General features: G+C 44.6%; 1 protein-coding gene across 9 annotated transcripts in view; it reads left to right on the top strand.

Annotated features, from left to right (window-relative positions):
- PIGG (phosphatidylinositol glycan anchor biosynthesis class G) overlaps window positions 1-17,386 on the top strand; it is a 48,913-nt gene that overhangs the window by 13,506 nt on the left and 18,021 nt on the right. For 8 of the 9 annotated variants that reach the window (XR_006887908.1, XR_006887909.1, XR_006887907.1 and 5 more), the window contains exons 6-9: window positions 3,122-3,286; window positions 5,464-5,676; window positions 16,092-16,309; window positions 16,667-16,948. Coding sequence is in view for 4 of the 9 variants with exons in the window: in XM_046656080.1 (XP_046512036.1) it covers window positions 3,122-3,286; window positions 5,464-5,676; window positions 16,092-16,309; window positions 16,667-16,948 (878 nt within the window). In the remaining 5 variants the exon portion in view is untranslated. The remainder of the gene's footprint in view (window positions 1-3,121; window positions 3,287-5,463; window positions 5,677-16,091; window positions 16,310-16,666; window positions 16,949-17,386) is intronic. The other variant, XM_046656079.1, reaches the window with a different exon arrangement.

The following is a 17,386-nucleotide window of genomic DNA, read 5'->3' as shown; positions in this document are numbered from 1 at the left end:
TCTGTTGCCAACTTTTTTTTTCTGTTTGAGCCATACTTTACTGTTTCTTTGCATAGCTGCTCATAGTTTTCAATGAAAACTGAACGTTTTAAATAACATATGGTAGCAACTCTGGATACTGATCCCTCCCCACCAGGGCCTGTTGTCATTGTTGTTTGCTGGTTTGTTTGTTGGGTGACTTGGCTGAACCATTTCAGTGGTGTCTTCCCCCGCAGTGCACATTCTCTGCTGTCACTCCTTTCGGGGCATGGCCTCCCTGGGATGACAGCATCTTGGTGGTGCCCTTTGACTGTTTCTTTCCAAGATGGCTCTGCTAAGCTGCTGCCTCCTTTGCTGTCACACCAGCTGTTAGGCTCCAACTCATTGCCAGCTAACTGCTCTCTTGTTTTCGACAACTTATGATAAATGTGTTCCATGGTCCAATCTCATTATATTTGGGCCCCTTTGCAGGGGTCATTTTTCAAGGGCAGTCGCTGAAGTTGTTCTGACCCCAGGAGAGCCCTGCTCAGCTGTTGTTTTCCCTGGCTCTCTTTGGTGAACTGCCATTTGGCCTGTGGTTTAGCTTGTTCCTCTCATGAAGTCACCAGCCTCCTCCTAGTTGCTTGCCTCCAAAATCTCCATTGTTTTCAAGAGCAGCCTTAGGCTGGAATTCTCCACATTCTGTTTCAAATAATGTCAGTTCTTCTAGGGGAGCTTTGCTCTGTTCTCTGGCCTGCCTGTCTCCCTGGGCAAAATCTCTGAGCCACAGTTCCTAGTGGTGGGCAGGGGCAGCATCCCCTTTTCTTGGAGTGACACCTGCTTTACACACAGAACTCTATGTAGTTGCCTCTGGTCTTCCCCACTAGCTTCTCCCAGGGGGCAGCCTCCACCCCACAAGCAAACTGGGGTAAGGGTGAGTGGGCCCCAATATTTTGGGGCTGTCGTATGTGGGGTAGAGACTCTCTGTGGGACTGGATGGAAAAATGGGGCTCCCAGCGACTCCCTGGGATTAAGCCTTTGTGCCACATGGCTGCAGAGGATGAGCAGTGCTGGCAGCTCACCCCTTTTGGGGGAGCACAGAGCCCCCGACAGGGACCTGGGGGAGAGGGAGCCCTGTGTTCTTGGCTACACCCACTCCGTGGAGTTTCTGTCCCACTGAGCTGGGAGGAGAGGGAGGGAGCAGGTTGTCAACGTAAATAATCCATAATCAATCAAAATTGGGGTGCGTTTATTATGAGCCAGATCTGAGGACTAGCCTGGGGCCTTCCTTCCCCAAAGAAGGAAGGGCACTGAAGAAGTAGGGTGTACAGAATGGTTATATACCATCAAATAGCATGCATCACGTATGATAGGAATGTTCATTTTATAGTAGTCACGAGATCCTTAGCTGGCTCAGCAGATCAGTAGTCAACAGGTCAGTGGTCACAAGGTGAGCACAGCAGGTTGGTAATTAATCCTTAATTCCCAGGAAGAGATGCTTATCCTTAAAGAAACGCTGATATCAGGGGGAAGCCGCATCCCTGTCTTTAGGGACATTATTCTTGTCTTTGGGACATTGTAAATATTTAAGGCAGAAGCACAATGCCTGCTCCACATGCCACGTCAGTCCCTTTTGGAAAAACAAGGTCAGGCCGAATTAGTTTTAAATCAAATGGCTTCCTCATATACTCCAGTGTATCCTGTTGCTTTTCATTTATTTATCAGGGACATGGTTCCCCAAGTGCCTCATCCTGTCCTGTTCTTAGCAAGTGTTAGCAGGTTTTCTTGAATAAAGGTTCTTCATTTGCTCTTTGCCCCTGGATGGTTTCCAGAGGCTGTAAGTGGTGGTGGTGGTGGCTTTTATGATTTTTACCAGTTGTGCTTGTTTCACTGACAAGCAGGTCCATAGAATTCCTCACACCACTGTTCTAGATAGTTGTTTGAAGGCTTATTTTTATCTTAAAATTCGTGCAAATTTTTGTTGCTTATTTTAATAAAAATGTTCAAGTGTTTATTATTCTGAAAAATAAGCAATTTTGGATTGTGTACCATGTGATTTATATACCCCAGCCTGCTACTACCCACCCCAGAGTCCTGACCTCCCAGTAAGAGAAGCACAGATCCAGATCCGTCCAGGGTCAGAGGGTCTGGGAGGAAGAGCATGCCTCTTCCTGGACCTTCACACTGGGCAGAACAGGTCTATCTTATTGTCTCCTCCTGCTACCAGGGTGTAAGCTCCATGAAGGGAGGGGCTTTGCCTGTTTTGTCTTACTGTTCTATCCCACCAGCCTGGCATAGTGCCTGGCACCTGGTGGATGTCTCATCAGTATTTGTTGATTGAATGTTTAGAAGATGGCTTAGCTATACATGGCACGCAGTGGGGGCCAACGGAGGTGGAAGCAGGTGGGGGAAGGACTGCAAGAATGGCTTTCTGAAATGCTTTTAATTCTTTAATGGCTTCCTGTTGCTGCAGGATAAAACTTCCTCTGTAATGGGGCTTGCCCTGTGATAGGATTAGTTACTAAAATAGTTACTGCTGGCAAGAGCAAGTCACACTAATCAACGGAGCAAAATCAAGAGGCCAAAAATAGACCCCAGTATGGATGGGCCTTTGGGGACAACGGTGGCATTGCAGGTTAGTGGAAAAAAGACAGGGCATTCCACAAATGATGTTAGGACATCTGGCTAACCTTCTGGATGAAGATGATGTTAAGTCTCTACCTCATTCTTTAACCATTATAAATCCCGGATCAAAACATTGTAATCCTTTGTAAAGACTCTTTATTATGGAAATTTTCAGACATAAAAGTAATAAAAATAGTATAGTAAACGCCCAAGCCCACCACCTAGCTTCAACAGTTGTCAACCAGTTATGGCCAATCTTATATCATCTGTAACCTCACTCATCTGCCCTCTCCTTTGTAACTTGGAAGCAGATCTCTAAAAGATATGCGCTCTTTTTATCTTTTTACATAATTTTGATACCATTATCACATTTTAAAAAGAGCATTAATTCCTTAATATCATCAAATAGTCAGTCTTCAAAGTCTGTCTTTCTCTCTCTCTCTCTCTAGTTGTTTTAGTTTGTTTGAATTAGGATACAAATAAGTTCCATGTACTGCAATTTGTTGATATGTCTCTTCAAGTCTCTTTTAATCTATAGGACCCCACTCCCGTCATCTTTTATTTTACCATGATTTATTTGCTGAAGAAACTTGGTTGTGTGTCCTGTGGAGTCTCTCTGCATTGTCTGCTGACGTGTTCTTTGTCCATCCTGTAAATCCCGTCTGGCCTGCACGAGGGAGCAGATTCAGATCCTGTTGGCTTGGTGGGTTTTGGCAAGGCTGTTTCTAACAGGAAGTACATGATGTCTGACTGTCTGCTGTATTGTGATGTCACGAGCCACTGATGATCAGCTAGGGCCAGTAATTCACTAGAGGTTGCAAATAGTGGTATTTTAATTCTATAATTCTTTTTTTCGTTAACTAGCCAGAATAATTCTATACAGAGAATCTTGCCCCATCTACTTTTCAGATACCCAGCACTACCATTTATATAAAAGAGATTGGATAAATGATGAGTTATTCTTTCCACTTAGTTACCAGTTTCAAATGGGTGAATGAGTTACTATGAGTTCACTAGCGTGCTTCAACTATGATCAGTTAGTTGTTCTTTTTAGTAACATTGTGAACTCATGTATTTAAGCATATCTTATTTGTTTCAATTCATTGTAGATATCAGTCTTTTTTTTTTAAAGATTTTATTTTTTCCTTTTTCTCCCCAAAGCCCCCCAGTACATACTTGTATATTCTTCGTTGTGGATCCTTCTAGTTGTGGCATGTGGGACGCTGCCTCAGCGTGGTTTGATGAGCAGTGCCATGTCCGCGCCCAGGATTCAAACCAACGAAACACTGGGCCGCCTGCAGCAGAGCGCGCGAACTTAACCACTCGGCCATGGGGCCAGCCGGATATTAGTCTTTTTAATGTTCAAATTGTCCTACTTTTGGCCAGTGGGAGCATTTTCAGATCAGCTCCTGAGTCCTTCTGACTTTAAGGTCTCAAAGATGTCAGTGTCTCTGAGCACTCTATTGCTGCCTGGTCTGAGAAGGTGTTCCAGCCACTCACACACAGTCCCCTCCCTGCACCTGGGACCAGCAGCTTCTCCAAGATGCCCTGGTTCCTTTCAGTGGAAAGGAGTCTTTGAGAACCACCATCTGAGTGCTAGTGGTGCTTGTGGATACTGGCTTAGTTGTCATTTCTGGACAAAGCAAGGAAATCTTTGTAAGATAAAATTGATCTTGAGTTTGCATTGATAGCTGCGGTTCACATTCACTACTGTAAGATTAATTTCTTAGATCTTCCGTCTGTACTGTCTTCCTCCCAAGTTTAGAATCCTGGTTGTCAACAACCCCAGCTATGATAGAATTAGTGTTGCATAGTGACCACAATGGTCTCAGAGTGACAGCACCAGCACCACCACCATAACAGTGCCCAGAACAGGTTAAGGTGGGCTTTTTGTTCTGGGTTTTGTTTTGTTTTGTTTCAGATCAAAGCACTTAATATAAGAAAATACTAGAAGAAAACAAGTAATAATATTGGAATGTAAAAGCTCTTTCTAAATGTAACCCAGAAGCCATCAGTAGAGGGTGATCAAGAAGAGATTAATAAATTTAACAAATTAAAAGAAAAATTCTATACAACCCAAAATTACCACAATCACAGTAAAACCTGCACGAACTCACCCTGGTGTATCTAACAGACTTGGACTGAGCAACACCTCTCCTGGGCAGACTTTCCTGGTGGCCCTCAGCCCCTTGCAGACCTGCATTGTGGCTTCTGGGATGTGGGGGCTGGGTGCCCTCTTTACAGAAAGGAAAGTTGCGTTTCTTGTCAACAGTCTCCTACTGAATGACAGCAGAGCAGGGGCCTGAGCCCCATGTCCTGACATTACAGGGGTAGTAGGACAGCCAACCACAGCTGGGCTTGAAGCACTCTAGTGGCTTGGCCCTCAGTAGGAAGCCGCTGTGCTTGTCAGAGCTGGTTATGGGACTCAGCCCAGTGGAACCAGCCTCATTCCACTCTCCCCAGTAGAGGCACTTGCTACTGCTCAGGAGGCACTGCAGTGGCTGTGTCAGCCTCTCTGTGCAGCCGCGCGGACCACTCTGAACCCAGAGGAGCAGGGCCACCGGTGATCCTGCCCTCACCCTTGTTGAGGGGGCTGACTGTCGACCTCACCAAAGCCACCATCCCTCAGCATCTGCTGCCCTACCTCCTACTGCATGCCCACCCCATGATCCAAAACTCACACCGCGCTCTACACAGCATGGGTGTTCAGTAAATTTATGGACATAAAAAACAGCAAGCTGCTTTCTGTATGAATCCACATGGAATGGTGGGAAGAGATGAGTAATTTGACTTACATTAGTTGTAGAAGGTCAGCTTGGAGAATAACTACCATCACACGTGTCCTAGAGCCTGTCACTTAAACTGTTGTCTTTTTTCTAGGTGATATCAGACATCCAAAGCACGTTCAGCAGACTGACTTGGCTGCAACACTAGCAATAGGGCTTGGTCTGCCAATTCCAAAAAACAGTGTAGGCCATCTCTTATTCCCAGCCATAGAAGGGAAACCAATGCGAGAACAACTGAGGTTTTTACATTTAAATACAGTACAGCTTACCAAATTGTTGCAAGAGAATGTACCATCATATGAAAAAGGTAAGTCAATTAACAGGTACTAATGTCTGTTAGACTTTGTGTTTCCATTGCACCTGGCATTTTCCTGGTGTTTTCGTGGGGTGCACTTCATCAGTCTTAGACCATGCAGATGCATTCCTGTTTTCTTAGAATCCTGACTACCACTGTTAGCAATGCCAGCAGATGCAATTATCAAATCAAGTTCCACCATAAATTCATTCATTCAACAAATTTTGGATTTTTTTCACTAAATTCCTGTTTGGCTGGGGACTGTTCAAAGCACTGGAGACACAGCAGTACAAGGCTCTGCCCTCATGGAGCTGATTTGCAGGCGAGGAGAGAGAGGAAACAAAGAAGTGCTGGATGTCAGATGGTGGTGAGTGCCTTAGGGAAAGGATGAACTGGGGAAGGGGTAAGGAGTGCAGTGGGTGAGGGCCATCCTGGCCTGGCCTTTGAGCCTGGGACAGAACATGGTGGCAGACGCAGGGGCCTGTGGTAGGGACATGCCTGCACATTCAAGGAATGACCAGGGGCCAGAGTGGCTGGAGCAGAGTGAATTGGGGGAAAGACAAAGGAGATGAGGTCAGAGTGATATGAGGGCCTTTTAGGCATTGGAGGGGCCCTCACATTCATTGTGAGTTTGGTGGAGAGCTACTGCAGGGTTTCATGCAGAGCCTGAAATCTTCAGCTTGCATTTTCAAAAGCTCTCTCAGGTGCCCTGTGGAGGGCTCGGCATTGTGTTGTGGGAGAGAGTCGGGAGGCTGCTGCGGTACTTTGGTGAGGGGTGAGTGTGTGAGGGGCCTCAGCTGTGGCAGTAGAATCCAGGACAGATGGTTGCATTCTGGATATATTTTGAAGATAGAGCAAGCAGAATTTGCTGATGTGCTGGATGTAAGGTTCGAGCAAACCAGAGGCGTAAGGAATGACTGGGGTTTTCAGCTGAATGGTGAAAGAATCAAGTGACCATTACTGAGCTTGGGAAGGTTGTAGGAGGAGCAAGTTTGCAAGGTGGGGTGCTTGTCGGGTGAGGGACTTGGTGTCAAGGAAGCCAAGAAAAGAATTTCAAGAAGGAGTAAGTGAGCAGCTGTGTTGAATGCTGCTCAAGGTAAAATAAAGTGAGGAATTGAAAATTGACCATTCATCTGGCAAGTGAGGTCATCGGTATCTTTGTAAGGGCAGTTCACCTGGGAGAAGCCTGGCTGGAGTGGGTGCCGTGAGGAACTGGAGACAGACACAGCAGCTCTCACGGGAGCAGGGAAACAGACTGTTGTCTGAGGTGGATGGGGGGCCAAGACGGGGCATGTTGTTTCCATTTTTAAGCTGGGGGGAACTAGGTGTTTGTGTGCCAGTAGCAATGGCCCAGAGCAGGAAAGCACGTGTTCCCAGGACCATATTCTCAAACACTTTGCTCCGACCTATCCAGGTACATCAAGGGTAACAGGCTTGACACTGGGCTGGGACTAGTTTTGGAATCTAGAGGAAGTTGACTCCCAGGTTGAGGCAGCATTTAATGTGCTGTTGGCAGCTTTTCCTACTTGAAATAGTTGGGTACTAGCAAGTAAAGCGAATACCTGTGAGTTTGTGCTGAGATTTACACTGCCCTTGAGGTGCTTGTGGAAGGCAAGCGCTGCCAGCAGGAGTGATTGGGAACCAGGTGTCCTAAATGTCAGGAGGACTTGGGGAGCGCCAGCTCTTAGTCCATGAGATGGCCCCAGACTTTGTTGAAGGTGAGGCCTGGCCACACTGCACATTTCAGTCCAGAGACAACTGTTACTTTATTTTTATTTTTTAAAAAATAACTTATGAGCTTGGTAGCTTTTGCAAATTGGTATTGGTATTGGTGACATGTGTCCTTTTCCTATACTAACAACCAATAAAAATACCAAAAACAAAAAAGCAATGGGGAGTGACATCAGCATCATGGCAGCGTAATCTCTCCCCTCCAAGATACAACGAAAAGGACATTCATATTCCAACAGAGGACATCCAGACACAGCACAAAAACCGTCTGAGAGACCCACACAGCCATACAACAGAGGGTGGAGGGACTGGAGTCTCCCTCAGAGGAGGTGAAATGGGTAAGAAAAAGCTTCGCTCCCTCCCATAAAGACTGCGATTTGGGACCACAGGAAGCCTCCAAGAGGGAAGGAACAGGGGAGGAGACAGTCATTTTCAGGAACATCAAAGACTCCCAAGGACCCTTGCAGCCTAGAGGGAAGCCCTCTACTGGGGCGAAAACTTTCACAGAGGATGACCTTATCAAGTAAACACCCCAGGAGAGCAGAGGGAGAAAACCCAAGAGCACACAGGAGAAAGCACCCTTCTCCCCACACCACCCAGTGCCGGCTCCAGCACCTAGAATCTCAGCTGAAGGCAAAGGGCTCACACTACGCGGCTCTTGACGCCCCCCCCCCCCCAGTGGCAATAGGCAGTAACAGCAACCAAATAACACCAGGATGCAAAAAAACAGAGCCACTCCCTCTAGCAATACTAAACATCATATTAGATCTCCAGACCAGAGAGAAAATGACAAGCACCCAGAATTCAGTCCTGAGGACACAGAAATATGTAATCTAAATGACAAAGAATTCAAAATAGCTATCATCAAAAACTCAATGAGTTAAAAGAGAATGTAGAGAAACAATTCAACAAGTTCAGGAGCTACTTCACAAAATAGATTGAAACTATAAAGAAGAATCAGTCAGAAATGTTAGAGATGAAAGACACAATGGAAAAAATAAAACAAAATATGGATTCCCTGAACACTTGAGTAGACATCATAGAGGAACATTCAGAATAATCAAAGATAGACACTTTGGAATGCTCCAGATAGAGGAGGAGAGAGAACTAAGGCTAAAAAGAAATGAATAAAGTCTCTGAGAAATATCTGACTCAATTAGGAAATGCATCATAAGAATTATAGGTATTCAAGAAGGAGAAGAGAAGGAGAATGGAGCAGAAAGCTTGTTCAAAGAAATAATAGCAGAGAACTTCCCAAACCTAGGGAAGGAGATGAAAATCCACGTGGAAGAGGCTACCGGATCTCCTAAATATGTCAATGTAAAAAGACCTACTGCAAGGCATATAGTAGTGAAACTGGCAAAAGTGAATGACAAAGAAAGAATACTAAAGGCAGCAAGGCAGAAGAAAATAAACTACAAAGGCACCCCATCAGGCTTTCAGTGGAGTTGTCTGCAGAAACCTTATAGGCTAGGGGAGACTGGAATGACATATTCAAATATTTGAAGAACAAAAAACTTTCAGCCAAGAATACTCTATCCAGCAAAAGTATCCTTCAGATATGATGGAGAGATAAAAACTTTCTCAGACAAACATAAGCTAAGGGAGTTCATAGCCACGAGACCCTCCCTACAAGAAATCCTCAAGAGGACCCTCATACTTGAAGAAAAAAAAAAGAGGTGGGAGGAGAAAGGTGTTACAAAGCATGGAGGAAGGATATAAATAGGGAGACAGAGCAGGAGCAAGTACTCAAGTACAGCATTAAAGATAAAGGGAAGGAAAACACCAAAAATAAAGGTAATCTTGTCATTTTAACCACAAACTCATAACACAAGATGGAATAAAATGTGAGAAAAGCAACCTAGGAGGGGAAGAGGAAAGGGACTGAATCAATTTAGTTTAAGGAAATAAGAGGTCATCAGAAAATGGGCTATCTTATCCACAAGATTTTGGATGCAAACCTCATGGTAACCACTAAACAAAAAAGCAGAACAGAGACGCAAATGATAAGTAAGGAGAAGCAAAGAAACGCAACATTAAAAACTACTTAACTTGATTGGTAGATCATAATACACAGAATGAGAAACAAAGGAAATCCAGAACTGGAAAATGAGTGACAAAATAGCAGCATTAAGCCCTCATATATTGATAATCACCCTAAACGTAAATGGATTGAATTCTTCAATAAAAAGACACAGAGTGGTGAGATGGATTAAAGAACAAGACCCAACAGTATGCTGCCTCCAGGAAACACATCTCGGCTCCAATGACAAACACAGGCTCAGAGTGAAGGGATGGAAGACAATACTCCAAGCTAAAGGCAAACAAAAAAAGCCACGTGTTGCAGTACTCATATTAGACAAAGTAGACTTCAAGATGAGACAAGTAAAGAGAGACAAAGAGGGGCAATATATAATGATCAAAAGGACACTCCAACAAGAAGAAATAGTGCTTATAAATATCTACGCACCCAAAACAGGAGCACGAAAGTACATAAAGCAACTATTAAGAAACCCAAAAGAAAATAATAATAACAAAATAATAGTAGGGGCCTCAACACTCCACTCACATCAATGGATAGATCATCCAGACAGAAAATCAACAAGGAAACAGTGGAATTAAATGAAAAGCTAGACCAGTTGGACTTAATAGACATATATAGAACACTCCATCCAAAAACATCAGAATACACATTCTTCTCAAGTGTACGTGGAACATTCTCAAGGATAGACCATATGCCGGGAAACAAGGCAACCCTCAATAAATTTAAGAAGATTGAAATAATAACAAGCATCTTTTCCAATCACAATGGTAGAAAGCTTGAAGTTAATTGTAAGAAAAAAGCTGAGAAAGGGACAAAGATGTGGAGACTAAACAACATGCTATTGAACAAGCAATGATGGATCATTGACGAAATTAAAGGAGGGAGAAAGCAAAAAATATCTGAAGAAAAATGAAAATGAAAACATACCATACCAACTCATATGGGATGCAGCAAAAGCCATATTAAGAGGCACATTCATCGCAATACAGGCTCACCTTAACAAACAGGAAAAATACCAAATAAGCAATCTCAAACTACACCTAACAGAATTAGAAAAAGAAGAACAAACAAACCCCAAAGTCAAAAGAGGGAGAGAAATAATAAAAATCAGAGCAGAAATAAATGCTATTGAAACAAAAAAGGTAGTAGAAAGGATCACTGAAACAAAGGTCTGGTTCCTTGAGAAGATAAATAAAATTGACAAACCCCTAGCCAGACTTACAAAGAAAAAAAGAGAGAAAGCTCAGATAAATAAAATTAGCAATGAAAGAGGGGAAATAACAACAATACCACAGAAATACAATGGATTATAAGAGAATAATACAAAAAACTATATGCCAACAAAATGGAGAATCTAGAGGAAATGGATAAATTCTTAGACTCTTACAACCTCCCAAAGCTGAATCAAGAAGAAACAGATAATCTGAATAGACCAATCACAAGGAAAGAGATTGAAACTGTAATCAAAAGCATCCCAAGGAATAAAAGCCCAGGACCAGATGGCTTCCCTGGGGAATTCTATCAAACTTTCAGAGAGGACTTAATACCTGTCCTTCTCAAGCTATTCCAAAAAGTTAGGGAAGATGGAACACTTCTAACACATTCTGTGAGGCCAACATCACTCTGATACCAAAGCCTGACAAGGACAACACAAAAAAGGAGAACTACAGGCCAATATCACTGATGAACATAGATGCAAAACTCCTCAACAAAATATTTGCAAACCAAATACAGCAATACATCAAAAAGATCATATATCATGATCAAGTGAGATTTATACCAGGGACACAGGGATAGTTCAACATCTGTAAATCAATCAGTGTGATACACCACATTAACCATATGAGCAGTAAAAATCACATGATCATCTCAATAGATACAGAGAAAGCATTTGACAAGATCCAACAGCCATTTATGATAAAAACTCATAACAAAATGGGGATAGAAGGAAATTATCTTAACATAATAAAGGCCGTATATGACAAGCCCACAGCCAACATCATACTCAATGGGGAAAAACTGAACACCATCCCCCTGAGAACAGGAATGAGACAAGGATGCCCACTATCACCACTCTTATTCAACATAGTACTGGAGGTTTTGGGCAGAGCAATTAGGCAAGAGAAAGGAGTAAAAGGAATCCAAATAGGGAGTGAAGAAGTGAAACTCTCACTGTTTGCAGATAACATGATCTTATATATACAAAACCCTAAAGAATCCATCGGGAAACTATTAGAAATAATTAACAACTACAGTAAAGTTGCGGGATACAAAATCAACTTAGAAAAATCAGTTGCATTTCTGTACTCTCATAACGAACTTGCAGAAAGAGAACTCAAGAATACAATTCCATTTACAATTGCAACAAAAAGAATAAAATACCTAGGAATAAATTTAACTAAGGAGGTGAAGGACTTATACAATGAAAACTATAAGACATTATTGGAAGAAATAGATAATGACATAAAGAGATGGAAAGAGATTCCATGTACATAGATTGGAAGAACAAATGTAGTTAAAATGTCCATACTACCCAAAGCAATCTACAGATTCAGTGCAGTCCCAATCAGAATCCCAATGACATTCTTCATGGAAATAGAACAAAGAATCCTAAAATTCATATGGGGCAACCAAAGACCCCGAATTGCTAAAGCAATACTGAGAGAAAAGAACAAAGCTAGAGGCATCACAGTCCCTGACTTGAAAATGTACTACAAAGCCATAGTGATCAAAACAGCATGGCACTGGTACAAAAACAGACACACAGATCAATGCAATAGAACTGAACGCCCTCACATCTATCACAATAAAACCTCACATCTGTGGACAGGTAATCTTCAACAAAGGTGCCAAGAACATACAATGGAGAAAAGACAGTCTCTTCAATAAATGGTGTTGGGAAAACTGGACAGCCAGATGCAAAAGAATGAAAGTAGACCATTATCTCACGCCATACACAAAAATAAACTCAAAATGGATCACAGACTTGAAGATAAGTCCTCAAACCATAAAACTCCTGGAAGATAATATAGGTAGCACTCTTTGACATCGAACTTAAAGGGATCTTTTTGAATACCATGTCTTCTCAGACTAGGGAAACAAAGGAAAAAATAAACAAGTGAGAGTTCATCAGACTGAAGAGCTTCTGCAAGACAAAAGAAACTAGGATCAAAACAAACAGACAACCCACCAATTCGGAGAAAATATTTACAAATCATATATCCAATAAGGGGTTAATCTCCGTAATATATAAGGAACTCACACAACTGAACAACAAGAAGACAAACAGCCCGATCAAAAATGGACAGAGGAGGGGCTGGCCCCATGGCCGAGTGGTTAAGTTCGTGTGCTCCGCTGCAGGCGGCCCAGTGTTTCGTTAGTTCGAATCCTGGGCGCAGACATGGCACTGCTCATCAGACCACGCTGAGGCAGCGTCCCACATGCCACAACTAGAAGAACCCACAACAAAGAATACACAACTATGTACCGGGGGGGCTTTGGGGAGAAAAAGGAAAAAATAAAATCTTTAAAAAAAAAAAAAAATGGACAGAGGATATGAACGTTTTTCCAAAGAAGGTATGCAGATGGCCAGTAAACACATGAAAAGATGTTCAACATCACTAGTCATCAGGGAAATAAATGTAAATCAAAACTACACCAAGATACCACCTGACACCTATTAAAATGGCTATAATCACTAAGACTAAAAATAACAAATGTTGGAGAGGGTGTGAAGAAAAGGGAACCCTCATACACTGCTGGTGGGAATGCAAACTGGTGCAGCCACTATGGAAAACAGTATGGAGATTCCTCAAAAAACTGAAAATAGAAATACCCGATGACCCAGCTATCCCACTACTGGGTATCTACCCAAACAACTTGAAATCAACCATCCAAAGTAACGTATGCACCCCTCTGTTCACTGCAGCACTATTCATAACAGCCAAGTGCCCATCGACTGATGATTGGGTAAAGAAGATGTATATATATACAATGGAGTACTCCTCAGCCAGAAACAAAGACAAAATCATCCCATTTGCAACAACATGGATGGACCTGGAGGGAATTATGCTTAGCGAAATAAGCCAGAGTGAGAAGGACAACCACCAGATGATTTCACTCATATATGGAATATAAACAAACACATGGACAAAGAAAACAGTTCAGTGGTTACCAGGGGAAGGGAGGTAGGGGGAGGGCACAGGGGGTGAAGGGGAGCACTTGTGTGGTGACAGACAAGAAATAATGTACAACTGAAATTTCACAATCATTTAAACTATTATGAACTCAAATAAAATATGTATATATATTTAAGGATAGAGTTAGAATTTAGCTAATAATATGTCACATTGCTTTAATGGTAGAATTGAAAAAAAGAGAAAAAAGTAATGGGGTTGTGCACTTATTTCAGGAAGAGCAGGGTAGGGAGTATTGAGCACTGCATGGGTGTGGCCAGAAATGAGCCTGTAGAGTGAACATGGGCCAGTCCCTGGAATGAGAAGGCATTCAAAGGGCTTACACCCCTGGGGCGGCCTTGGTCTACACCCCAGTGATCATGTTTCCTGAAACAAAAGTGAGTACAGGTCTGACAATGAAATAGATTTCAAGGCTTCTGTCATCTCTGGTCCAATCTGATGCAACTCGCCCATCGCTCATCTGACTTTCTTCAGTTCCAGTGGGACAAGCTTTCTCACCTCAGGACTTTTGCATGTGCCAGTCCCATTGACTGGATGCTCTTCCTCAGTATTTACCTGCTTAATTCCTGGGCATCCTTTACATTTCAGCTTAAATGTCACTTGTCCCCCAGTCCTTGTCCCCCACCTTCAGTGCCAGTCTTAAGTCAGTTCCCTCTGCCTTACCAGAAGTCTCTCATTAGTCCCTCTACTTTTCCTCCATAGCATTTTTCACAACTTGTCATTACACACATAGGTGAGAACCCTACTGGATCACAAGCCCAAGCAGGCAGAGACTATACCTCTTTGCGCATAGCATGTAGTGAGTGCTCAGTAAATATTTGTTTGGATGCATGCACAGGTGCCTCATGTCTCTATAACTCTGGTAGTGGGGTGTGGACACAGGTGCTCCCATGTCTCTGTGACTCTGGGTGGTGGGGTGTGGACACAGGTGCTCCCATGTCTCTATGACTCTAGGTAGTGTTGTGTGGACACAGGTGCCCCATGTCTCCATGACTGTGGGTGGTGGAGTGTGGACACAGGTTCCTCGTGTCTCCATGACTCTGGGTGGTGGAATGTGGACACAGGTGCCCCATGTCTCCATGACTCTGGGTGGTGGGGTGTGGACACAGGTGCCTCATGTCTCCATGACTCTAGGTGGTGGGGTGTGGACACAGTGCCCCGTGTCTGAGACTCTGGGTTCTGGAGTGTAGCAAGTAAGGGTGCCAGCCTGGATCCAGACTCCCTGAGTTAGACCCTAGCACTCACCCACCTGTCTGTGAGCTGGTGTCTGAGTTATTCCTGTCTGGCACGGGCTGGTAATCGTCCCTGTCTCTAGGTCCTGCGGAGAGGACAGGAGTGAGGGGCTTAGCATCATGCTGGCCACCAGCACTTGGGATAGGTCAGTTGGTGCCAGCAGCACTGGTGGGGCTGCAGCAGTTTGGGCCCATGCTCAGGAGTTGTGCATCGAGGATGCTGGGCAGTGTGAGACTGGTGACGTGGGTTCCATCCTGGCTGTGATGGGGAAAGGCTGAGGTGGGCACACTGCCGGTGGGTAGGGCCAAGGCCCCTGAAAGGCGTAGCCTAGTCCACCTCGAATGGCTCTGCTGGGAATCAGAAGAGCATGTTAAATACCAGGGAGTCTCAGAAAGGAGGTTCTTGCTTTGCAGACCAGTTAAGTCACAAGTGAGGCTGGTCCAGCTCTGAAAGGAAGGAAGCCAGCCCTTTGACCTTGGGCATCACCGTTGCAATCCGAAACAGCGAGCCAGCAGCAGCCAGGGCTGGGCTGTGTCCAGGAGCTGTTCCACCAACTCTGGCTTTGGTTCGGGGGTGGACCATCTAGCCAGGCATTGGCATTGGAGACGTAGCCAGTGTGGTGGCAGGAGAGGCTAGGAGATGGCATTCCTTTCCAAGGAGAATTTGTGGAGAAGAGAAGCTGGTCAAAGATGGGAGCTGTTAGTGGAAGGCAGGAGGGGCCACCCTGCGTCAGGGAAGTGGATACAGCCAAGAAGGCATCAGGCCACTGCCCACCCAGTCTTCACGCAGTGCGTGAGGGCCAGCAAGATTCTGTAAGACAGAGCGCCTGTTAACATAATGCCTTTCTGGGTGGTGGTCATATTGCGCATTGAAGAAGAAGAGAATGGAGAGAGACATGGAGAGAAGGGGAGGAGGAGGTAAGGCCCAGTGCAGAGAAGGGCAGAGCAGCAGGCAGACACTTCTGTCTGCATTGTGCGGCCGTGTGCAAGGGCCGTGTGCAAGGGTCGGACCATGGCAGGCTGGCTGGCAGCAAGGACATCAGAGCTTGCAAGCGTCATCAGCTGTTAGTTTCCTGAAAGCCTTGCTGACTGCCCCTCTGAGGAATAGCTCATCCTCGTTAGGTCTCAGTCTTCACCATATGCCGTGAATAACTGAATACTTTGAAATTATGTGTCCCTGCGTTTCCATGATATGTATGTGTAACCTTTTCCTCTTCTTGTTAGAGCCTGGATTTGAGCAGTTTAAAATCTCAGAGAGGTTGCATGGGAACTGGATCAGACTGTACTTGGAGGAAAATAACTCAGAAGTCCTTTTCAACCTGGGAACCAAGGTGCGCAGGCAGTACTTGGATGCCCTGAAGACGCTAAGCCTGTCCCTGAGCAGACAAGTGGCTCAGTACGATGTCTACTCGATGGTGGTGGGGACTGTCGTGGTTTTGGAGGTACGCGTGCTCGTGAGGTTCAGCTATTAAACTGATTTGATAACTCAGCCACAATACTATAGTTTAGAGTATATGTAATAGCAGTGTTTCTAAAAGTGGAAAAATATGAGCTTTCTTGTTTGTTAAACGCGTTCCTTATGTGTTCTGAGGCACAAAGTATTGTCAGGTGTCAAATGGCTCCCTTCCTGTTGCTGCAGACCTGTGTTCTGGGCAGTTCTTTGGAAATAGTGTTTGTGGGGCTTTCTTCTTCTGTTTCCACTGTTTGAACAGCTGACACAAGGTCGGAGGTGGGCTTTTTCTAAGTAGGTTTCCTGAAGCCCAGCATTCGTGGTCACCGCTGTTGTTTTCCTCTTCCAGGTTCTCACCCTGCTCCTGCTCAGCATCCCGCAGGCACTGAGCAGCAAGGCTGAACTGGAAGTTCCTCTCTTGTCACCTGTGTTTTCTCTGCTCTTTTATTTGACGTTCCTGGTTCTTTCAGCCGTTCACGTCATCGTGTGCACCTCAACCGAGAGTTCGTGCTATCTCTGCAGCCTCTCGTGGCTGACAGCAGGCGGAGTGATGGTGCTGGTTTCTGCACTGCTCTGCGCAGTTGTGTCTGCTCTCACCAAGGTGCTTGTCAGGGGAAAGCTTCTGAGTAAGGTGAGGCTGGTTCCTGTGAGCACGACACTGTCGTTCCAGTTGGGCCATTTTTGTTATTTCAGCCAGTCTCTCATTCGTCAGACATTGGTTAAACCCCTGGTGTGTGCCAGGCACAGCACTGGCAGGAGCCGAGAGAATGAGCCACCCTTCAGGGAGCCCGACAAGGAAGTGTTTGGGGCAACCTGTCTCCTGGGCCTCTGAGCATCCCGACTTCAGACATAGATCTAGTGGTCAGAGTACAGGCTTTCCTTCTTAGTTAGAAAGACAAGGTCCCTGTGACTGTGTCACAGAGGACTGTGTCACAGAGGACTGTACAGGGACTGTAACACAGGGGACTGTGACACGGGACTGTGACACGGGACTGTAATACAGGGGACTGTAACGGGACTGTGACACAGGGGACTGTAATACAGGGGACTGTAACACGGGACTGTGACA

The sequence above is a fragment of the Equus quagga genome, chromosome 3 (assembly GCF_021613505.1).
Source record: "Equus quagga isolate Etosha38 chromosome 3, UCLA_HA_Equagga_1.0, whole genome shotgun sequence".
Lineage (NCBI taxonomy): Eukaryota > Metazoa > Chordata > Mammalia > Perissodactyla > Equidae > Equus > Equus quagga.
Note: the sequence above shows the minus strand (reverse complement) of the source record. Positions and strands in the feature narration are given on the sequence as shown.